Source organism: Sarcophilus harrisii, chromosome 4 (genome assembly GCF_902635505.1).
Source record: "Sarcophilus harrisii chromosome 4, mSarHar1.11, whole genome shotgun sequence".
Taxonomy (NCBI): domain Eukaryota; kingdom Metazoa; phylum Chordata; class Mammalia; order Dasyuromorphia; family Dasyuridae; genus Sarcophilus; species Sarcophilus harrisii.
In genome coordinates this window covers 431978456-432003259 of record NC_045429.1, presented here as the reverse complement: position 1 = coordinate 432003259, position 24804 = coordinate 431978456, and the positions used below count along the sequence as shown (strand labels likewise).

The following is a 24804-nucleotide window of genomic DNA, read 5'->3' as shown; positions in this document are numbered from 1 at the left end:
AGTCCTTCCTTGTGCCTCAGTTTCCTCATCTGTAAAACAAAGGGGGTTGGAAGTGATGGCTTCCAAGATCCCTTCCAAATTTAAATCTATGATCCTATGAGGTCTTTAGGAAACCCCTTCATGGGCCTCCAACCTCACCCCCAGGAGTTTGCCTTTAGTCTTGGGAATTTATCATGATTCCTTCTGTCAACCAAGCTTACTTCCCAGCATGCCCCGCTCTCTTGGGGAGCTGCTACGGGGAGCAAAGCTCCCAGCCGACTTTTCTAATCAGTCTGGCGGCAGTTTGGAGCCTGTTCACTTTTACTCTAAACACCAGAGCCAGGAATGTGTCCCGGAGCCCGCAGGATTGGGGTAAGGCTCACCTCAGCTTTACTCGTCCCACCCCCGGCCGGGCAAGGCCACCTCCACTCTGCCCCTTCGCCATGTGCTCTTAGGAAAGGGACTCGTTCGGGGAACTTGGCGGAGGCGAGCACCTTTTGTGCGAGGCTCGGGCTGGGGCTGCTGCCAGCCCAGGCTGGGAAGGGCTCCTCCTCCGAGGAGGGGGAGGGGAGGCCGGCCCGTCGGCGGGCTCGCCGTGACCCGTCCATGCCAGGCACCGGCCGGATAACTTGCATTCCGATCCCACGGCGGCTCCCGAAGAGCTGAGCTGGGAAAGAAAACTCCGCGTTAAGCTGGAAGTTTCCTGGGGGAGAGGGGGAAGGAGGGGGGTGGGCAATTGGGGGGAGGGAGAGGGGAGAGAGAGAAAAGAGAGAGAGGGAGAAAGAAAGAAGAGAGAGAGAAGCAGAGAGAGAGAGAGAAGAGAGAGAGAGACAGAGAGAGACAGAGAGAGAGGAGAGAGAGAGGGAGAGAAAAGAGAGAGAGAAGAAAGAGAGAGAAAGGAGAGAGAGAGAGAGAGAGGAAGAAAGAGAGAGAAGAGACAGAGAGACAGAGAGAGAGAGAGGAGAGAGAGAGAGAGAAGAGAGAGAAGAAAGAGAGAGAAGGAAAGAGACAGAGGAGACAGAGAGAGAGAGAGAGAGAGAGAGAGAGAAACAGAGAGAAGAGAGAGAGAAAGAGAGAAGGAAGAGAGAGAGAGAGAGAAGAGAGAGAAGAAAAGAAAGAAGAGAAGAGACAGAGGACAAGAGAGAGGAGAGAGGAGAGAAGAGAGAAGAAGAGAGAAGAGAGAGACAGAGAAGAAAGAGAGAAAGGAGAAGAAAGAGAGAGAAAAGAGAGAGAAGAAGAGAAAAAGAGAGAGAGGAGAAGAGAGAGAGGAGAAGGAAAGAGAAGAAAAGAGAGAAAAAAGAGAAGGAGAGAAGAGAGAGAAGAGAAGAGAGAGAGAGAAGAGAGAGAAGAGAGAAGAGAGGGAGAGAGAGAAGAGGAAGAGAGACAAGAGAGAGAGAGAGAGAAGGAGAGAAAAAAGAAGAGAAGAGACAGAGAGACAGAGAGAGAGGAGAGGGAGAGAGAAGAAGAGAAAGAGACAGAGAAGAGAGAAGAAAGAGAAAAGGAGAGGAGAAGAGAGAGAGAAGAGACAGAGAGAGAGAGAGAAGAGAGAGAAAGAGAGAAGAGAAGAGAGAGAGAGAGAGAGAGAGAGAGAAGAAAGAGAGAGAAGAGACAGAGAGACAGAGAGAGAGAGGAGAGAGAGAGGGAGAGAAAAGAGAAGAGAGAAGAGAGGAAAGAAAGAGAGAGAAGGAGAGAGAGGAGAGAAGAAAGAAGAAGAAGAGAGAGAAGAGGAGAGAGAGAGAGAGGGAGAGAGAAGAGAGAGAGAGAGAGAGAGAGAGACAGAGAGAAAGAAGAAGGAGAAGGGAGGAGAGAGAGAGAGAGGGAGGAGAGAGAAAGAGAGAAAAAAAAAAAACAGAGGAAGAGAGAGAGGAGAGAGAGAGGGAGGAGAGAAGAGAGAAGCAGGGGGAGAGAGAAAGAAAGAAAGGGAAAAGACCGGGAAGAGAAAAAGGGAAGAGAGAGGGGGGGGGGGAAGGGGGAGAAGAGAGAAGAAGAAGAGAGAAAAAGAAGGGACAGGACAAGAGAAGAGGAGGAGGAGAAGGGGGAGGAGAGGAAGAGAGAAGAGAGAGAGGAGAGAGAAGAAGAAAGGAGGGCAAAACGAAAGTTGAAAGAGGGAAAAGGAGAAAAGAGAAAGGAAGGAAGAAGGAAAAGGAGAAACAGGAAAGGAAAAAAAGGGGAAAAAGAGAGAATAGTGGAAACGAAGAGGAAAAAAAAGAGAAGGGAGGGAAAGAAAAAACAAGGGGAAAAGAGAGGAAGGGGAGAAAAAAGAAGAGAGGAGGAAGGAGAAGAGAACCCCCCGGCCCAGCAGAGGAGAACGGACAGAGAAGAAGGGGAGGGGGAAAAGAGAGGATTTTCTTCTACTAAGGACAAGAGGAAAAAGAAAGATCAGCCATTAGGGCTGTCTGAGAACTCTCACCAATATTCCCAACAGTGTGGATTTCACCTCCTATTCTTTGCTCTTGCTTTCCTTTTACTTTCTTCTGCCCTCTCACATTTTCTTCTCTTTTTCTGCTTCCCAGTGGATCCTGTAATTACCAACAATCATAGAAGTATAGAATGTTGGAGTTGGAAGGAGCCATAGAATATACAATGTCAGAATTAGAAGAGATCTCAGAACACAGAATGTGAAAACTGTGAGAATTCTCACAATGTACAATGTTAAAAATGAAAGAGATCATAGTACATAAAATGTTATAACTGAACAAAATCTTAAAAGATAGCAGCAGAACTGGAAGAGACCTTAGAACAAAGAATGTCAGAGATAGAAAGGACTACAGAACACAGAATATTAGAATTGGGAGAAGTGGGGGGAGCGAACAAGTAATTATTAACCATGTGTCATGTATAAATATGATCTCATTTTATTCTTACAGCAATCTGGAAGGCGAGAGCTATTATTATTAACATTTTATAGTCGAGGAATGAGGTAGACAGATTAAGAGATGTGGCAAGGGTCAAACAGCTAGTAAGTGCCTGAGACTGGATTTGAATTTAGGTTTTTTTTTTACTTCAGACCCATGGATTTATCCACGGTATCATCTAGCTGTTTGAGAACATAGGATGTGAATAATGGACAAAATCATAGAATGTCAGAAGAAACCTCAGACAAGGGAATATCTGATCTGGGAGAAATATTGGAGCAGAGAGAGCCGAGATGAAAGAAATCTGGATACAAAGAACATCGGAGCTTGATGGGATATTAGAACATAGCATTTTAAAGCTGCAAAGGATATTAGAACATGTAATAATAAAGCTGAAAAAGACCTTAGAATACAGAATGTGAGAGATGGAAGGTGCCCTGGTCCGAACATATATGGAATATTGTTGATTACTCAAAGTTCAAGTTCTAGACAATCCATTTTTTAGGAAAAAATTTAGTATACAAGAGAGTAGTGACCAGAAGGCTAGATGTCCTTAAGACCATGCCCTATAAGAATTAGTCGGAGTCAATGATATTTTCTGTTTGATTTTTTTCCTGCCACGTGGGCTAATTGTTTGATATGCCTTATTATTGTTCAGTCATTTTTCATTATATCTGACTGTGGCTCCATTTCGGGCTTATGTTATGTTTGTAAAGGCTCACAGATCCCTTGAAAAAACAGACCAACTCGTCATAATTTGCAGATGAGAAAACTGAGCCCAGAGAGACTGTGACTTATCCAAGATCATAGAAATAATAAGTAGAGGGAATCTGAACCCAGGTCCTCTGATTCTTTAGTGTTTTTAGTACTGTATGAGGCTGTCTTGTGTTAAAAGCATTGCAAGACTGACCAAATCCTTTGACTGACTGATGCACACTCAGGTCTAGCACTAGAAGGAGCATCAGAGATCATCTAGTTCAGCTCTCTCATTTTACAAAAGGGGAAACTGAGGCCCCGTGGTGAAGTGACTTCTCCAGGCAAATAAAATAATCAGCAACTGAAAATGTAAACCCAAGCCTTATCAGTTCAACTCCAGTGATTTCCATGACACTAGCAGTGAAATAGAAATTATTATCACTTTGTGTACTTTTTAAGTCTTTCCCTCCCCACACTGTACAAGGAGGTTAGAGCCCAGGAGCAGAGTGTACCTCACTGGAACCTGACGATGGAGTTGTCAATTCCAGCTCTTGATAACAGACATCCTTTGCCCACATGTTCATTCAGAAGTGAGAACAGTGTTGCTACAAATAAAGTTTCCATTCAAAGCTTGACAGGGCAACCTAGTTCAAGGCGGGAAGAACAATTGTGACTGAAGAAAAAAGCCAGATTTTGACCCTGACCTATCGTAAACACTCAGCTTTCCCAGGCTCTGGGATTTTTCTAGAGATCCTTAGATTGATGGAACTGAATCCAGACTGGAAGGGGGAGGGGTGGCAATTTGTAGCATCTCCTAAGCTCAGGGAAATATTCCTGAGCTGTCACATTCTTTTCTGGAGCCCAGATACATCGTAACTCTCTTTAAAACTATTTGTAAACCTTATTTTATTACCTTTCGTTTTGATGTCCCTTCCCTTTAAGAATGTAGCTTTTCTTCACTCCCTCCATCTCCCCGTTCCCCCCAATCCCTTTCATACCTTGTGACATATTACAAAAGAGAAAGGTTAAAAAAAAAAAGTAATTCAGCAAATTGTGTGACTGCCTCTGATAGTGTATACTACCATACACATCCATGGTTTCCTAATTATGTAATGAAGGGAGGGAAATGCATTAAAAAAAAAAAAAACCCAACTCCACAGTCATAACTATACAATGCCAAGTTTTAGAGTTTTTTTTTTTTTTTTTTGTTATTTGGATTCATGTTCCTTTAATCATTGTATATATTATTTCCTTGGTTATGCTTTCTTACTCTGTCTAAGTTTATATGTCTCCCCATGCTTCTCTAAAACTTTCAGCTCCATTGCTTCTTATGATGCCATAGTCCTCCAGAGAAAGAACTGATAAATAGGTGTCTATAGAATAATTTTACATAGATAACCTATTTGTGTCTAATGGTAACCATCTCTAGGATAGGGAGGAGGGAAGAAAAAAAATTAAAAAAATTACACGATAACTTTATTATATATTTAAAACAAATTAAATGAAACATACTAAATGTGTTAACCATATTAATGTATAATTAATGTATATTTTTTTAAAAAAAAACTTTTCTCCCAGGACCAAGCTCAACAATTGTAACTGTGCAATGCCAAGTTTTAGAGGTTTTTTGTAATTTGGATTTATGCTCTTTTAATCATTATATATATTATTCCCTTGGTTAAGCTTTTTTACTCTGTATAAGTTTATATGTCTCCCCATGCTTCTCTGAAGCTTTCAGCTCCATTGCTTCTTATGATGCTGTAGTACTCCCGAGAAAGAACTGATAAATAGGTGTCTATAGAATAATTTTACATAGATAATCTATTTGTGTCTAATGGTAACCATCTCTAGGATGGGAAAGAGGGAAAAATGAAAACAAAGATAAATTTATTATATATTTAAACAAATTAAATAAAGCATATTTTATATGTTAATAATATTAATATATAACTAATCTATATTATGTAATAAATTTTAAAATGAAAATATTTACAAAATGATAATTGCTAGTATTTATCTATTTATTAAAGTTGCAAAGTATTTTACATATGTTATTTCATTTGATCCTCACAACAACCCTGGGAGATAGATATTATTTTGTAGATGAGAAAACCAAAGCCCAGAGAGAGAGGTAAAGTAAAGTATTTGAGGCTTGATTTGAACTCAGGGTTTTGTTTTTTTTTTTAAATTTCAGGCATTTGTATATCACCATTTCTTTAGCTATTTCTTAGTCAAAGAATATACCTTGTGTAATATTCATTTTCACTAACCCTTAGAATTAATATTTATGCTTTGATTTTTCATTTGCTGTTATTTGATTTCAGTGACCTAACATGTTTTAGGGGAATCCTGGGATGTAACTGAGTCTAGGACGAGCAAACTTGCGATCATGGAAACCGTTGTGATTGTCGCCATTGGCGTGCTGGCTACCATTTTTTTGGCCTCATTTGTGGCCTTGGTTGTGGTCTGCAGACAACGTTACTGTCGGCCCCGAGATCTGCTCCAGCATTATGACTCCAAGTGAGTTCCCTGAAGGGAGGGGAGAAGGTTCAGAGATACAAAGCTGGAAGGGACTTCAGAAGCCATCTAGTTGTGGAAACTGAGGAGATTTAGTGAATGGCTCAAGGTCACACAAGTTTGGCTCTTGGAATAAGAAACATACACTTAAAAAACATCAAGTTGGCTCTATTCAACCCAGAATTATATGTTTGAAAGTGATATGAAAGCAGGTTTTCTGGTTTATGATTCATGATAATGCTCTGCACTGATTAAGGAAATATCTTCAGAATCAGAGGACTTGGGTTCAAATCATACTTCTGATAATTTACTACCTGTGTCACTCTGGACAAGTCACACAACCTCCTGGAGTCTCAGTTTTCTTATCTGTAAATTGGACTAATTGGACTCTGAGGTTTCTTCTAGTTCTTTATCTGCATCTTATTCATTCTGTGGACCTCAGTTTCCTCATCTTATAACAAAGGGGTTGGAATAGATGATCTCTGAGGTTTTTTGTAGTTCCAGATTTAGGATCTTATGTTCTTTTTTTCCCCTTTAGCAAACCAAGATTTTCGTACATGACCTAAAACTAAAGTGAACCCAGTTTGTGTCCAAACTCATGGGGAAGAGAAGGCATCAGTGGATTAGGGTTCAGGGAAGGTTGGAAAGCAAAGTCCTCAGAGATATTGGATCCTATTGAAACAAAACCTACTACGATAGAGATCTTTGTTAGACAAAAAGGTGTTGGAACCTTGGCTGATGGACCACTTGAAGCAAGGGCTGCTCAGTATACTAAATCCCCGACATTCTGCTTTATACAAATAAAGAGCTCATGAAAAAGCATATGTAAGCTGATCTCTATGATCAAATCAGTGATGCTTTATCTTCATTTCTGAATATTTCCCAGTCACAGTGGCTCCTACTTCCTCAGTTCTAAGTTCCCTTCATGGGACCAGTTCCTAGGGGTGTATTGGAGTGGATTGTTACAATTTCCATGTGAGAAATTATACCTTGAAAATCACAAAGGTGCTCAAATCAGGACTTGATTTATTGTTTTTTAATTGTTAGGCTTTAGAAAATGGAGAAAAATGTTAATAATGCAGATTAAATTTTAAAAATGTATTATATATACTTTTATTCTTCCTGGAGAGCCAGTTGTTAAACATTTATCAGCACATACCTTCCAATCTCACTTGTCCCAGCCTCTTATTCTATTGGTTCCTAATTTATAATTCACTCTTGTCTTCATGATTCATCCATTTGGGGTTTTCTTGGCAAGGAGAGGTATGATTTGCCATTTCCTTCTCCAGCTAATTTTACCGATGAGGAAACTGAGGCAAACAGGGTTAAGTGACTTGCTCAGGGTCACATAGCTAGTGAGTGTTTAAGGCCAGATTTGAACTCAGGAAGATGAGACTTCTTGATTCCTAGCCCAAAGGACACCATCTAGCTGCTTCCCCAATTTACAAACAGTGAAATGTTCCAAGGGATCCTATTATTTAAGAAATATTTATCACAGAATCTCAAATCTGATGTTAGAAAGGACCACAGAAGTCGTCTAATCTCAAATCCCATTTTACAAATGAGTAAACTGAGACTCTGCAAGAGGAAGTAACTTGTTAGATTAAAGAAGTAGTACTTACTACTTCTTTTCATACATGACCAAAAACTAAAGTGAACCCAGTTTGTGTCCAGACTCATGGGGAAGAGATCAGAGGCAGAATTTTAACTGAGATCGAAGTTCATAAGCAGGGAATGTTTATATCAAACAAATACCCATTATTTTGTATGTTTAAATTCAATTTCTCTTCTATATTAAGGATGACATGCCTGTTTTCCTGAAAGAATGTGAACTGTTCCTTGGACTTCATTGTAATGAGATTTGTCCTACATGAGACTCCTCAAGGGATATATATTTCTAGGGTTGAAGTAGAGAAGGACTGGGGTAGATGAGAGGGACTGAGACAAAATGGCGGGGGAAGTATTTAAGCTGATAATTTTGAGGACAGAGTTAGGTGAATGTAAAAGTGATTCTGATTAATTCAAGGAAAGGATCAGAGAGAGGAGGAATGGGGAAGGGAAGGAGGTGGGAGTGAGATCTGTATAACAGCAGAACAGTATGGACCACGCACCCTCTCATGATGGCGCACAATCCTTCCTGATTTGTCTTGTGGGTGGTGAAATGTTTTGGACTGACTCTGGGCATCTGGATCTCAGGCTTTTTTCTTTTTGGCTCTGGCCTCCTCCAATCACGATCCAACAGGGGAGTTCCATCTAAAAGGTGAAGCTGTCCTGAAGTCTGGTACTCAGTGGGGTTGCCAGATATAGGATGAAGGCCTTTTCCTGTTCTCCTCACCTGCTTTTTTTGGATGAATTGTTCCCTCTCTGGCAGATAGTCAGCATGAACTCTCTCCATCAGCCATTTAACTATGTTGTTTCTTTGTAGACCAATCGTGGACCTAATTGGTGCTATGGAGACCCAATCAGAACCTTCCGAGTTAGAACTGGATGACGTCGTTATCACCAACCCCCACATCGAGGCCATTCTAGAGAATGAAGATTGGATTGAGGATGCCTCGTAAGGCAGCTTTTTTCCTTAAATTTTCCACAGGTCCTCTGGGATGGGCGCCTGCAAGTCTGGGCTTCTGTTCCCTCATTGTCAAATAAAGGGATTGAATGAGAACTTTTAAAATATAAAATTCAATTTCAAATCCTATAAAGGTTTCATCCGCCAGGGAGCTTCACTTTTGACTAGCAATCCATCACTTTGTAATAGGACTTGGAAGCTGGGGACCTGAGTTCTAATCCAGATGTTAGCAGTTTCTAGTTTTGTGCTCCTAGGCAATGCACTTAAGCCAATTGAACCTTGCTTTCCTTTTTATGTCTTCTCAAGAGTACATACATAATAATGTATGTATACATAATAATGTATGTACTACCTGCTTGATAGAGCTGTATGAAAAATAATTCATAAACATTAAAGTGCTATAGAAATGGTACTTTTTATTATTGGAGAGAAACATCAGTAGAAAGAGAGCTCTGTGAGTCAGAGGATCTGGATTCAAGGCTACTCTCTGACCTTGGGCAGATTATTTGCCTCAGCTTCCTCATCTGTAAAATGGGGATAACAATAGCATCAAAATCCCAGGGTTATTTTAAGAACCAGATAAGATAATTCTGAAATGCTTAGCACAGTGCTCAGTACATAGTAAGCATCATGTAAATATTAATGATGATGATGACAATGATGATGATGATAAAAAGGAAGAAAGAAACTTCATAAGCTCAGAGGAGAGGGCCTGGGTTTCTGGGAGGTATTATGATGGGGAGGTTGGGAGGAGCTTCTACAGATAGGACCACCCGACTTTAGTCAATGAATTTATTTAATTTTGATTATATTGGTTGTTGTTGGTAAGGGCAGTAGCTGGTACAGTGGATAGAGCATCAGCTCTAAATTCAAATCTCCTTGAGTTCAAATCTCTATTTAAATACTTACTAGCTATGTGATCCTGGGCAGGGCACTATATCTTGTTTGCCTCAATTGCCTCATTTGTCAAATGAGCTAGAGAAGGAAATGGCAAAGTATTCTAGTGTCCTTGCCAAAAAAAAAAAAAAAAAAAAAAAGCCCAAATAGGATCACAAATAGTCAGACACAATTGAAAAATGATGAAATAGCAGCAACAAATTGCTGATAAGGCTGGAAACCCCATCCATGGATCAGAGGCTGAGGAGGTTGGGATGTTGGGAGGGAGGAGGGAGAAGGGAGGATGGCTTCTCTCTTAGACACTGACAAGCTCTTTTTTTCTCCAGGGGCCTCGTATCTCATTGCATTGCTATTTTGAAGGTAATCATTTCTTATTAGCAGATCTTGACTATAATGACTGCATGCCATCCATGGGGTAAAGCCTGAGGAAGAATCTTACTTTGGCTGCTTCTCTCAGAGGATGCATTTGGTACTTGGGAGTGGAAGGTGGGGAATGGTTCTGCATGGAATGAGTTGAACTTGAGTGGAATTGATAAAAATGATCCCAGGTCTATCTTCTCTCCATAGTGACTTGTTCTATCCATTGCCCTTATATAAAAAAAGATCTGCTCTTTTCTAAACTTCTGAGATAGATAGAGCATGGCAGAATGACTGGATACAGCAGACCTGGGTTTAAATCACACTTCTGGCAATACTCACCTGTATTTACTTCCTTAGACCTCAGTTTCCTTACCTGTAAAAAGAAGGGGTTGGACTAGAGAGCCTCTGAGGGGGTCTTCCAAATCTTTATTCTATGATCCCTGCTCTGTCACCAACTGGCTGTGTGACCTTAGTATATAAATTAATTTTTCTGGGCCTCAGTTGTATCACCTGTAAAATGAAGGGATTAGATTAGAAAATGCTTTTTTTTTTCTATTGATAGATCTAATATTCTGTTTTTTTGGGGGCCAGTTCCTTTCATCTCCCTAGCTCTAGGATGGGGGTAGGGGTTTGGGCATGGACTAGGCTCCTGGACCTTGATGATTAGGTGTGTCTGTGCTGGGGTCTTGAGGGAATACAAGGTGGGAGTGGGGGAAGCTTTTGCTAAAGGCAAACCTTGGAGAAAAGATGAGGGTGAAAACTTTTCTGCTAAGCTCTAAGGGAAATTCAATCATATGATTTTTCTCAGGGTTCTTATTCTAGATTAGAGTTCTTTGATCCAAAATTCCAACCCTGATCTCTGATTCTCAGCCCCACCCCCATCTCACTTTGCATTTGCTTCTTCCCATTCCCCTGTACAGTGTTGATTCCAAATTCACGGTAAGTTTGGGGAATGAACAGATAAGGAACCAAGAATTCTAGCTAGGGGTTCTGCAGGGGTCCTCAAACTTTTTAAATAGGGGGCCAGTTCACTGTCCCTCAGACTGTTAGAGGGCTGAACTATAGTAAAAACAAAAACTTTGTTTTGTGGGCCTTTAAATAAAGAAACTTCATAGCCCTGGGTGAGGGGGATAATCGTCCTCAGCTGCTGCATCTGGCTTGCGGGCCGAAGTTTGAGGACTCCTGAGAGAGTTAGCTAGGGCTTAACTGTGTTCCCCCCCAAAAAGACAAAGACCTTTGGATCGTGGTCATTTTGTAACTGCCTCCTTTCCTTGCCATCAGATCTGCCATACTCTGACAGAAAAACTTGTTGCCATGACAATGGGTTCAGGGGCAAAGATGAAGACTTCTGCCAGTGTCAGTGACATCATTGTAGTGGCTAAGCGGATCAGTCCCAGGTAAGGAAGGAACGGGCCAGGTCTCGGGTGTGGGCATGGGGGTAGGTGATGAAAAGGTCTGGGGGTGAAAGGGGATGAGGAGGGGGGATACATTCACCTCATAGTTATTCACACTAATGGATGGGTATGTTGACAAGGATAGTAGCCTTGTTCCTTTCCTCCCTCTGCACAAATAAAAATCAATAACGACAATAGATTATTCATAATGTTGTGAATTTTTATCATTGACTTCATAATATATTCCATGGTACAGTAGGAAAAGCATTAAACAGGTCTGGAGACCAGAGTTGGGCAGTAGGTGGAGCCCTGAACTTTGGAATTCTGCATTCAAATCCAGCCTTAGGTATTTATTAGCTGAGCAATAACTCTGATTCTGGACGAGGCACATCTTTGTCTGCCTCAGTTTCCTCATCTGTAAAAGAAGATAATAATAGCCTCTACCTCTAAGATTGCTGTGGGAAATCAAACAAGATAATGTTTGTAGAGTGTTTTTCAAATTTTTAAGGGCTATATAAATTCTTGTATTTTAGTAATATGTACAATATATCATTGCACATATTAAATGCGCTTTGGTCTATTATATAGCATATATGATATATATCTACCTATTGTATAGACAATATTATACCTGTATTATTATACAATGTATAAATCAAATAGATATGCACATATATAGCATATTTATGCATATAACATACATATATAGGTTGACATATATACATGGATAAGCTATATATGTACATATACATATAATATTGTGATGATATTTTGATATTTTGATGATGCGATGATGATCATGATGATAATTTGATACCATATACTATATGACCTTAACTATTCTGAAATACAATTAAAAACACTTGGACTGGCTATAGTTATATAATTATAGAATATGAGAAATCTTAAAATACCATGTTATGATTATAAGATTAAAAAAAAGTAGATCTTTCTATGATGGCCATCTTCAGCTCACTCAGTAGATTTTCCCTAAATATTTCCAATGCTTTACAGGCAGTTTCAGGGGATGAAATCCTCTGCAACTGCTCTGGCTGCTTCAAAGATGCCAATTTGCGATTAAACATTTTGCCTGATGCACATTGTGTTGGGATGAATAGAATGATGGATTTGGATCCCAACAGACATGAATTCCAATTTGACTTTTCCCACTTAGTAGCTGTGTGACCTCAGACAAGTCATTCAGCTTTACTGAATATGTTTCCTCATTTCTGTAATTGGACCAGTAATGCTTGTAGAGCTAGAATAGCTTGTCTTATATATATATGAGCTCATCTGATATGCGCAGTAACCTTGTGATAGAGGTCCTATTGTCTCCATTTATACAGATGAAGAAATTGAGTTTGAGAAAGAACTTCTTTTACTATTTGTTTGACCTTGGCCTGATTTTGAGTTTCATCCTCTGAAATGAGGCAGATGGTAGTGGTGGTGGTGATGGGGTGGGAATTGGATGGGAAGTTGTTGGATTAGATCAGGTTAAAATTCTGAGGCCCACAGACGTCCAAGGCATTAATGTTTAGATTTTAAGGGATCTTTGAAGTTGGGGAAAAAAATTGCATCTCTATTTTGACAAGCCACTAAATGAAATTGAGCATCTCTTTCAATTATAAATTTTAAAAAATCCCCATCCATTATTTCAAGAAGGGATCAGCAAACTGATTGACAAATGGGTTCATCACAGAAAAGATTAAGATCTCCCAGACTAGAGCTTCTTGAAGGTCTTTTACAGTTCTAACCTTCATGATCCTAAGTGATCATGTACTTCTTTTTTCCCTTCCCTTTTCTCCCTGATATATCCCATACTGGATCCCCTTTGCGTTTCTTTGCCCCTGGCTTTCATGGAGATGAAAATAAATGGGGGGCGGGGGGGGGGGGGGCAGGGCGGGACAGTGTCCCACAGCAGATACTGATATACGAGACATCTTCTCTAATTCTCCATTTGTTAACCCCTTGGGTGATCTGATCTCTTTGGGCTTCAGTTTCTTTCCCAGCCCAGTGAGGGAATTAGACTAAATCTGGGTTCTATTCTTTGAATCTATGATCTCTGCTTTAAGCATCAAAGAACCAGAACTGGAAGATCATCTAGTCTAACAGTTTCACTTTTCACTTGAGGAAACTGAGGTTCAGAGAGATTAGTTTGTCCAAAATCTGTCAAGTGGCAGAGACGGGATTTGAACCTAAATTCTGACTGGATCAGCTTCCTATGATACTATATCAACTCTCTGTTGTCCCCCGCCTTAGTTGATGAGGGGAAGGAGGGTAGTCTCTATACTGTAGAAATTCCATACGCTAGGTGGCAACTTCACCTCAGGTGCCAGCAAGGACCCCGATTTGCACCTGATATTTTGAAGAAAAATAAAATCAGCCTCTTCTAGGAAGTCTAGAAGTTTATGGTGGCACTGCCACCTAGCGGTCCCTTGGTGTACATGCTTGAACCATGAAATAGTTCATCTTCTGTTCTGGTGGTAGATGGAAGCTCCAATGAGAATCATTCTCCAAAGCAGACCACCAACTGCTTTGCTATTTAGAATCTGTTTGGCACTCAAAGCCCCCTTCTACCTTTCCAGTCTTTTCCCATCTCATTCCCCAGCATGTATTCTTTTATCCACTGATACTGGTCCTGACCATTCCAATGAACAAGATCCTCCATTTCTCAGCTCAGGGCAGTCTCTCTGGCTGTCCCCCACGCCTGGAATAGTCTCGCTCCTCCCCTCTGGCTGCTGACATCCCTGGCTTCTTTTAACTCCCAGCTAAAATCTCACCTTCTGCAGGAAGCCTTCCCCATCCCCGATTAATCTCTTACATCTGTTAATTATTATTTTTGGAGTATTTGTTAGGATTTTCTTTTAAAAAAATTTAAATCTAAGTATATATTGTGTGTATGTGTGTGTGTGTGTGTGTGTGTGTGTGTGTGTGTGTGTGTAAGCTGTTTTCCTTCCTTCCAGTTCTGCTTACTGGAGAAGGCCAGCCTTTGACACACAAACCAACATTTGTGTATTTACATATACACAAATGAGAACTGTACAATACATAGTTTAAAATAACATTTGTGTATTTACACACACACATGGATGTGAAACTATACAACACATTTTAAATAACATTTGTGCATTTACACACAAGCAGATGTGAAACTATACAATGCATATTTTAATAACATTTGTGCATTTATACACACACAGATGTGAAACTATACAATATACAGTATAAAATAATATTTGTGCATTTATACACACAAATGTGAAACTATACAACACATTTTAAATAACATTTGTGCATTTGCACACACACAGATGTGAAACTATACAATACAGTTTCAAATAATATTTGTACATTTACACACACAGATATGAAATTATACAATATGCAGTTTTAAATAATATTTATGCATTTATACACACAGATGTGAAACTATGTAACACGCGGTTTTAAATAATATTTGTGCACTTACATACACACAGATGTGGAATATACAATGCATAGTTTTAAATAATATTTGTACATCTACACTCATGTATGAAACTATACAATACATAGTTTTAAATATCAGTTCCCTGTCTAGAGGTAAGTAGCACCTTCTTTCATAGGTCCTTTGTTGTAGAGGGCTGAAACTCTTGAGTTGATGCGCTGAGGTCTCGGTTGGAACACTTAAGGCTTTTTACCAATTGGACAATACTCTATGGGCATGTGGTTGGGGAATGGCCCTTCCCACTATCCTGTGCTGGCTTGATAATAGGTGTATATAGAGAATTGTCGCAGGGAATAGGGGGTGGAGTAAGATGAGCCAGGGTCATTTTGGCGATAGACAAGGGAGAAGGAAGGTCGCGAAGATTCTGCTTCCATCCAATTCAATCCTACCTCTAAAGACCAACAATAAACACTAAGGACTTTTGCTTATCCTGACTCCAGCTGATTCTAAAGTATCCAGGGTGCTAACGTGGTCATCACGCTTTGTAGTTGATTTGAATCTGTTAATTATTTCCTATTTGTCCTGTCTATAATTGACTTTGCATAGATTTAGTACACATTTTTTCTTTTTTTGTGTTTTGTCTCCTCTGGTAGATTGTAAGCTCATTGAGGGAAAGGACTCTCTTTTGCTTCTTTTTGTGTCCTCAACACTTAGCACAGTGTCTGGCACACAGTAGGTGCTTAACAAATGTTTCTTGATTGATTGAGTCTAACAGAGTTGCTCAGGCACTAAGAAGTTAAGCCATTTATCCATCTCACTCAACCAGTATGTGTCACAAAGTGATTCTAATTCAAAATTTGCTCACTCTGAGAACATCTCTCTAACCTCTAAGGTCTCTCTACTTTCTATTTCCCAGAGGTAGGGAAGTCTCAGATCCTGGAAAAGATGCAGAATTCTGTATTTCAGCATTCTGTGAGCGCTCCAGAAGTTCATTTAATCTTTTTGCCCTTGAAAAGCTGGATAATACAGTTTAGAGACTGTTGAATTTGGTGTCAGAAAGATTGACTAAATCAACAGAAAGATTGACTAAATCAAGATGACCGAGTTTCCAAGCAGTTAGCAACATTGACTGAGACAACAGTACATAGTCTTGTGGGTGGAATATTAAAGAATTAGCCAGGCTGAATGTCTGGGAGGAGCTTGAGAAGGGGAAGTGACCATAGAGATGCAGAGGGAAGGAGGGAAGGGAAGAAGTAGATCTGAACAGAGAGAGACATTTCTGCCTTCCCTTTTGGTGTTGTCCCTAGCTCTTGGGTATATGTCCCATCTACACCTGCCTAGATGGACCCTGAACCTTAATTCCTAATACCAAGTGGGAAGGAAAGTAATAGCTGATTTAATACAACCCCATCCTTGTCCTTTCACTCTTGACCTTGGAGACTCAGCTTTGTATAATCTGGATACCATTCATTTATTTCTTCTCAGAGCTAGCTAATCCTCCTTCTTTCCTTCCGATCTTCCAGCTCTGCTTAAGCAGTTCAAGTGAGTTTCTGAAATACCAATCTATTAGTGAATAATAATGGGAGCTAATTGTAGCATTTTTAGTGCTTGCAAAGCACTTTACAATATTATCACATTTTCTCCTTACAACAACCCTGGAAAGGAGGTACTTTTATTTTCCTCATTTTACAAATGAGGAAAGGAGACAGACAGGTAAAGTGACTTGTACAAGGTCATACAGCTAGTAATTTGATGGATTTGAATTTAGGTCCTCTTGATTCCTGGTCTAGCTTTTCATCTACTGTACCACCTTGGAATTTAGTGTTAGGTTAACTGACTGATGAAGATGAGTAATGTTAAGGAAGCACAATGTGCTCGGGGCTGTCTGTAATGGATAAAACTGAGGTTGGGTGAGTGAAGAGCTCGGGAGTGGGCTGCTGCTCTCTTGATCTCCTCTCTTTCCCTCAAGAAAAGCAGAGAACACAATGAAGTCCCCTATATATCTTTTCCTGTCTCCATACATATACTTATAACTCTAGCACCAAAAGAGACTAGTCCAACTACTTTCATTTTACAAATAGAGAAACCAAGGAACATGGAATTATAAAATAACTTGTCCCAGGTCACATAGGCCATAAGCAACAGGGCAAGGATTTGAACTAACATTCTTTGACTCTTTCCTCTTCCCTATCCCCTTTCCCTTTCTTCTTGTTGCTCAATTCCTCATTCCCTATTCTCTCTTATTTCTGCTCTTGTCCACTTACTCCAGGGATCGTGTTTATCTTTTGTCAGATCTTATCTGTCAGGAGACAGATTTGAAGGCTCGCAGAGAAAGCAAGGGGCCTTCTTTCTCGCCTCGCTTCTAATTTTCTCAGAGAATGGTCCCAGCAGGCTGGTTTGAGGGCTCAGTGCTTTCTCACTCAGTAGCTCAAGAGCTCCTGGAAAACATTTGAGTAGAATTCTTCCTCAAACATTTCTTGGAAATGAAACAATACATTTTTCCTGTTTCCTGTCTGACTAGACATTAAGATGGCTGTGAGCAGGGCCTGGAGTTAAACCATGTCCTTAAGTCAGAATGGACAGCATTCATTTATCAAATCCATTTTATTTTTAAATTAAAGCTATCATCTGCACGCAAGGAACCATCAACTGATTTGAACGAGTATTTAACTTATTTGCAGCCTGGTACAGTGGAAAGAGAAATGTCTGTTGACATTTGAATGTGGATCTCCTAGATTCTCCCTCTCTGATGTTCACTACTCATGTGATGTTAGACAAATCACTTATCTTTCACAGGACCTCAGTTTCCCCAAATGTATAATAGGGATGTGTTTGGATTAAATGAGTTCCAAGGTCTTGGCAAGCTTGGGATTGATGATTCTTTTTATTGTTTTGTTGCTGTCTGAATCTTCATGACCCCATGGACCAGAGCATATCTTCCTTATCTCCCAAAGTCTATCCAAGCTCAAGTTCATTTCTCCCATGACACAATTCATCTATCTCATTCTCTGTCATCCCCCTTTTTTCTTTTGCCTTCAAGGCAATTCCTAACATGCTAGGATTGGAGCTTTTATCAGGTGGGGACCTTCTCTCCATTACTGCAGAATGCAGCTCTTCCTAAACATTCCTGACTTTATAGATCATTATTCTACTGCTGGAAAAGACTTTACCTAGTCCACTCCTCCCCTTCATTTTACATTCGAGGATATTGAGAGAAGTAGTTGATCACAAGACATTCAGATTCATTGACTCATGTATCTAGACCTTAAAGGTGACCTCAGAGGCCACCTAATTCGACCTTTTACTTGCCAGGGATATATAGAAAGTAATTAGCAGACCTGGGATTGGAGATTTCCAGTTGGCAGAGCCCTTTGAGGCCATTTAGTCTACCTCTCTCCTCATACTTTATATTCAAGGAAACTGAAGTCTAGAGCAGGGAAATGATTGACCAGAAATTGCATAGCAATCAAATAGTGGAACCAGGTGAACCCAGGCCCTCTGGCTCCAAATCTGGTGCTCTTTCCACCCTACTTCATTCTATCCAACTTCAAGTTTATTGGACAAGCTTTTGGTGCTGAATTCCCTTCAACCCTGTTAGACTGGTTTTTGGATGACAGCTATATCATCCAAGGATCCCTGGCCCATACTCAAAATTCTTTGGCATAATAGGACCGTCCAGAACTGGCATCGCTTCATAGTAGAGGACCAGGGTGGCCAGGGGACCAATGGGGAGGCATCCAAATAGGACATCAGTGGGTCAGTCCAAAGTTCAATACTATTTTTTTTATTACATGTAAAGTTAGTTTTCAACTTTAATTTTTTAAAAAAGATTTTGAATTCCAATTTTCCCTCCTTTCTTTCCTTCCTTTTTCCATCCCCAAGATAAGTAATTTGAGATAAGTTATACATGTACAATAATTTTAGAGGTATTTCCACATTAGTAATGTGAAAGAAAAAGCAGAACAAAAGGAAAAAGAAATGAGAGAGAAAAAACAAACAAAAAAAGGTGAAAATTGTATGCTAAATAGTCTCCATAGTTCTTTCTCTGGAGACAGATGACATTTTCTATCCCAAGTCTGTTGAAATTGTCTTGAATCACTGTATTATTGAGAAAAGCTAAATCTCTCATAGCTAATCATTGCAGAATCTTGCTGTTACTATGGACAATGGTCTCTTGGTTCTGCTCAGCTCAGCTGATGCTCTTCATTCAGCATCAGTTTGTATAAGTCTTTCTGGGATTTTCTGAAATCAGTCAGCTCAGTTCTTATAGAACAATAATATTCCATTACATCCATACTATAATTTATTCAGTCATTGCCTAACTGAAGGGAATCTACTCAATTTCCAGTTCCTTGCCATCACATAAAAGTCTACTACAAACATTAGAGTTCAAATCAAAGCCGCACCAGGTACTAAAATAGAATTTAATGAACTGAACCTTAGCAGCTACTTCCCTTTACAGGAGTATTAGCCCCTCATGCTGTAAACGTGCTCCAAGAGAACCCCCAAAGATAGGTCTTGAGTTAGTGATGTGATGAAAAGAATGTTGCCTTTGGAATCAGAAAGACATTCAAATCCTGGCTTTTGTTTTTTATTTATTACTTATATTACCATCAATTGTATTTTTTTCTCTGGACCTAAGTTAAGCCCTGTGGCTAATGCGGGAGCTGAAGTTGATGACCATTAAGGTTCCTTCAAATTCTCTATGGGATTAACACTTAATATGATTAAGATCATAGAATCGTAGATTTATAGCAAAAAAAAGTTCTTGGAGTTATCCAATAAATGGCCTCTAAGTAAAAGAGAAACAGTTCCAAGAGTGAAAATATAAGAGAGGAAGAGATTGAGCAATAGGAAGAAGAAAAAAAAAAGTAATGAATGGAAAGAGTCAGAGGTCTTAGTTCTGATTTTTTTCCTCTCTGATAAAAGACTCTTTAATTTTCTCGGCCAAATATCCCCTTGTTTCATAAATGAGTAAATTGAGGCTCAGAGAGGTGGTTTTGCCCAGGGCCACACAGATAAGTGTCATGGTCTTGTGCATAGTAGGAATGATAAAGGGAGTTTCTACACTGGGAGCTCTTTTTGTTGTTAAAAGTATTGGTCATGGGCCAGCTAGGTGGTGTAGTAGATAGAGCAGCAGCACTGAAATCAGGAGGACCTGAGTTCAAATCTGGCCTCAGATACTTAACACATCCTAGCTGTCTGACTTTGAGCAAATCACTTAACCCCAATTGCCTCAGCAAAAATAAAATAAAATAAAAGTGTTGGTCACCTCCCCTTCCTACACTTGCAAAGAACAAGAAGTTCGAGCTAACACTATGGGACCATAGGTTGAGAGCTGGAAGAAATGCCATCTTGTGTAACCTTATTTTAGAAAACTGAGGTATAAGTTGGCCAGAGTCAGTGCTAGTGAGGGTAAATACTAAAACTTGAACCCAAATCTTTCAAACCTAATGCTTTTCCCTTTGGATAATGGTGCATCAGCAGTGTGCTAAGTGCTGGGGAAGGCTAGAATGATCACCATCATAAAAACTCTCACTTTTACTGTGTTTCATAGAAATATGATCTCAATTCATCCTCACAATGATTTTGGGAGGTAGCTGCTATCATTATCCCTATTTTGCACATGAGTCTCCTCTGAAATGACTTTGCACATATTTTAAAAAAGTGTTATATATATCTGTGTACATGTTGTCACCCCTAATAGATTATAAATACCTCGAGGACCTGGATTTTGTTTACAGCCCTCATGCCTTGCACAGTGCTTGACCCACAGCAGATACTTGATGAATTCTTGTTGATTAAATTTCAAAGTTAATAGAATATTTAAAAAATGTTTTTCTCTTCTCAGAGTGGATGACGTTGTGAGATCCATGTACCCTCCGCTGGACCCTAAGCTTCTGGATGCCCGGTGAGGAGGCACATATGACTTGGGCTATTTGCCAGAGGTGGCAGTTGGGTAGTGAGTCAACCAATGAGTCAACTACTCTGTAACCAAGCAACAGACTGGTCACTTATCTAATAACCTAAAAGTTACCTCTAGAGCATATGTCCCTCCATGGGAGGTAGTGAGGCTCTAGAGTAACCATCTTCTTAGTCTTGAATCACAGAGGAGCTCCTTCAGGCACTGTCCCAGCAATAGAAACGAGATCTTGTTACAAATCTAAAGTCACTTCAGCTCTGCCTGGATCCTGAATTGGTTTTTGAAATTTGAGAGAGCATTTATTAAGTTTGGGGATTTTACATATTGCAAACATGGTCAGGCTAACTAGTTATCTTGTTCTGGTTCAGGGGTGAGATAATCCCATTTCAAGGTCCTGGAAGTAGAGAGATCCAGTCTTAAGTTTTAGATTTTGATATCTAAAAATAGGCTTGTGTCTATTTTTATTACTAAAACCCCTGGTGGGGGTTCCCCTTCTTATACCCTGCAAAGAGAAGGAAATAGGGACCAAGTATTGAGAGCTGGAAGAAATCTCAGATCACGTCTCTACCCCCAAACACTCCAACTCATTGTTAACCCAGGAACAGTGCCTGGCACATAGTAGGCTCTTAATAAAAGTTTGCTGATTGATTGCACTTCATTGGCTATTCCACATACACCAAAGGCTTGCCTCCTTTGGTTCTGGCCATTGTCCAGGTGACAACCTTTGGCATATGTTCATAGGATGATAGTATTACACCTCAGAGGGCATCAGGTCCAATTTCTTCATTTTACAGATGGGAAAACTGAGGCTCCAAGAGATTGACTTGTCCAAAGTCACACAGACAGTAAGTTAAACTCAGATCTGGTAACTCCAAGCTTAGCATTTATTTCATTATAGCATATATCTTCCCTTTGTTTTGGGTCTAGAATTTGACCAGGTCAACAATGAGTGGTGGTAGCAACTGGGTCTCCCATGTTTATCTCTCCCCATACCCACTATTGTTATTCTGTCATTGGGTTTTTTTGGCAGAGATATTGGAGTAGTTTACAGTGTCCTTCCCCAGCTCATTTATAGATGAGGAAACTGAGGCAAATAGGGTTAAGTGACTTGCTTAGGCTAGTCTGTGTCTGTAGTAAGTGTCTGAGGCTAGATTTAAACTCCTAAAGATGAGGTTTTTTTTTTTACTCCAGTTATGGTGCTTTCTCTACTTTACCACCTAAAAGTAGTACTTTTACTACTAGTAAAGTAGTAAAAATCTACTTTACTAGCTGATCACCTAGTTGCCCGTGATCAGCCCCCAAATTAGACACTTCCCCTTTCTGAGGTCCTTTGGACTTTAATTATGGTACCACTAACTAATTCTGGGTCAGGGCATGCATCATGTACCTAGCTTGCATCCTTCTGTCACATGTATAATTGATTTTTAAACCATTAAATCCTAATTGCTCCCCCTCCCCCATTGACTCACCATGACTTCTTCAGAGATACTTCATCTTCACTTTTTGATGGATTTTCAAGATACAATGTTGGATTCAGAGTCAAATTCCAGGCTTTGCCTCTTACTCCCTGTGTTCAAGTCAAGAGAGGCAGCAAGGTGGTATCATGGATTTTAGTATTGTTTTGGAGTCAGAAAAACTTGCATTCAAATCCTTCCTTAGATTTTACTAATCATGTGATCCTTGATAAGTCATTTCACCTATGTCTGCCTCAGTTTCCTCATCTCCAAAATGGGGATAATAGTAGCACAGCAATAATTGTAAGACTCAAAAATGTGTAGAACACTTTATAAACCTTAAGATCGATATAAATGGTAGTTAATAATATTAATTAATTAGTCAATATTAACATAACAACAATAATAGTAGGGTAAACAACAATAATAATCTCATTTCTTTTAGTAGGGTAAACAACAACAACAACAATAACCTCACTGTTTTTATTTGGGTAAACAACAACAACAACAATAACCTCACTGCTTTTATTTGGGTAAACAACAACAACAATCTCACTTATTTTATTTGGGTAAACAACAACAACAACAACCTCACTTCTTTTATTTGGGTAAACAACAACAACAATAATCTCACTTCTCTTTTTTGGGGAGTAAACAACAACAACAATAATCTCACTTCCTTTATTTGGGTAAACAACAATAATAATCTCACTTTTATTTGGGTAAACAACAACATAATAATCTCACCTCTTTTATTTGGGTAAACAACAACAACAACAACCACACTTTTATTTGGGTGTTTTGGGCTATTGTTTAATAGCAACAATAATCTCACTTCTTTTATTTGGGTAAACAGCAACAGCAATAATCTCACTTCTTTTATTTGGGTAAACAACAACAATAATAATCTCACTTTTATTTGGGTAAACAACAACAACAATAATTTCACTTTTATTTGGGTCAACAACAACAACAACAATCTCACTTTTATTTGGGTAACCAACAACAACAACAACAATAACCACCACCACCACCTGACTTTTATGGATAAACAACAACAACAATAACCTCACTTTTATTTTTTTGGGTAAACAACAACAACAATAATCTCACTTTTGTTTGGGTAAACAACAACAATAATCTCATTTCTTTTATTTAGGTAAACAACAAAACAATAATCTCACTTCTTTTATTTGGATAAACAACAACAATAATAATCTCACTTCTTTTTTTGGGTAAACAACAACAACGATAATAACCTCAGTCTTCCAGTAGGGTAACCTGATCCTGTTTTTTTTTTTTTTTCCCCTAGCACAACTGCTCTCCTTCTGTCGGTCAGTCATCTGGTGCTGGTGACCAGGAACGCCTGCCACCTGACCGGCGGCCTGGATTGGATCGACCAGTCATTGTCAGCAGCCGAGGAGCACTTGGAAGTGCTCCGGGAAGCAGCTTTGGCCTCTGAGCCAGAGAGGGGTCTCCCAGGTGCTGAGGGCTTCCTTCAGGAGCAGTCTGCCATCTAGCTGTGGCTAGCTTGCCACAGGGGAGCAGACTTCTGGCACTCCAGTGAATCTTTAGTTTTTGGGTTTTTCTGTAGGATTTAGTCGGCTCGCTCAGCTCCCAAGTGAAGCTCTTTGTGCATACGTGAGTATGGCAGCACGACCCACTGGCAGCTATGGTTACCACTGGTGGCCAGTGGTAATGTGGTGTAGAGATCATAGTGTTTAACTGGCTGTCACTTTTAGGGTTTGAGCATTTCCTCTTGGCCCCATGCCCACACATTGGGTACGCTGCCACATCTGGATTGTCCCATCTTAGCAACGGTCTGGTGGTCTGCATAATTAAGTGCTTCTTAGTTAACGGAATTTCATTGATATGAGACATAATCCTGGAAATATGGAAGGAGGGGCTCCTTTCTCCAGAGATGTGTTTGGCAAATAACAAAAGAAGTTGGTGGGAAGGGGGTGGGTGGGTACTTTTCAGTGGGTACTTTTCAGTCAATGAACCTTAGGGGACTCAGAATTGAAGACCTTGAAGTCTCAAGGATATATAATGGAGCATCAGTCATAGAAAAGTGGCTTTGGAGCCAGGAAAAACTGGGTGCTTCTCTGTTTCATCTCTGATAAGCTGATGGGGTGGACAAGTTGCTTAACACCTATGTCTTGGGCAACTGGACTAGAAATCGAAAGCAATTTCCAACCTGGGAGAGGGAATTTCCTTATAGAGAATTTCTTATACCTGTGAATGAGGGAAGGAAATAAGCATTTATTAAATCTCTATTATGTACCCATAACTCTGCTAAGTGTTATACCAATGAAATGCTAGGTTCGGTTAAAAAAAATTTATTCAAAACCACTAATTTATCAGGATAGGCATGCTGTTTGTTGTCATGGATGTGACCCATTTTTGTCTGCTGTTCAGTTATGAGGAGGAGAGGAGTCTGTTCTCCCAGTCACCCCGAACATATATCTTAAAGTTGAACTTTTGAAGATGTTGGTCCTGCTCAGAAATTTAGATGAAGTTATAGAGGGCAGAGTCACATCACTTCTGTAGTCCTCAAATGCCTTCTCTCTAATATGAAAAGAATTGGACTACATTGGCCTCTAAGGTCCCTTCTGGCTCAGAATCTATTATCCTGGAATTCACTTTGCCTTCCTGGGTCTCAGCTTTCCCATCTGTAAAACGGGGAAGGGGAATTAGATGGCCTTTATTTCCAGACTCATAATCTCACCAGCATTT

General features: G+C 39.8%; 1 protein-coding gene across 2 annotated transcripts; it reads left to right on the top strand.

Annotated features, from left to right (window-relative positions):
* The first annotated feature begins 196 nt into the window (after positions 1 to 196).
* TMEM98 (transmembrane protein 98) lies at positions 197 to 24358 on the top strand. Of its 2 annotated transcripts, none has more exons than XM_031967605.1 (7): positions 197 to 351; positions 5873 to 6050; positions 8473 to 8604; positions 9837 to 9870; positions 11152 to 11267; positions 20543 to 20602; positions 23381 to 24358. In XM_031967605.1, exons 2-7 carry the CDS (start codon positions 5920 to 5922, stop codon positions 23586 to 23588), a joined length of 681 nt encoding a protein of 226 aa, XP_031823465.1. In that variant the 5' UTR covers positions 197 to 351; positions 5873 to 5919; the 3' UTR covers positions 23589 to 24358. The 2 variants fall into 2 exon arrangements, with proteins under 2 accessions (XP_031823465.1, XP_003770036.1); XM_003769988.4 differs by having other exon boundaries at positions 198 to 351; positions 5855 to 6050.
* Positions 24359 to 24804: the final 446 nt, after the last annotated feature.

Coding starts and splice junctions, on each gene's coding strand:
- TMEM98 (XM_031967605.1), top strand. CDS start 5,920: ATGGAAACCGTTGTGATTGTCGCCATTGGCGTGCTGGCTACCATTTTT. Junction 6,051..8,472: donor CTCCAGCATTATGACTCCAA/GTGAGTTCCCTG, acceptor GTTTCTTTGTAG/ACCAATCGTGGACCTAATTG. Junction 9,871..11,151: donor ATTGCATTGCTATTTTGAAG/GTAATCATTTCT, acceptor CCTTGCCATCAG/ATCTGCCATACTCTGACAGA.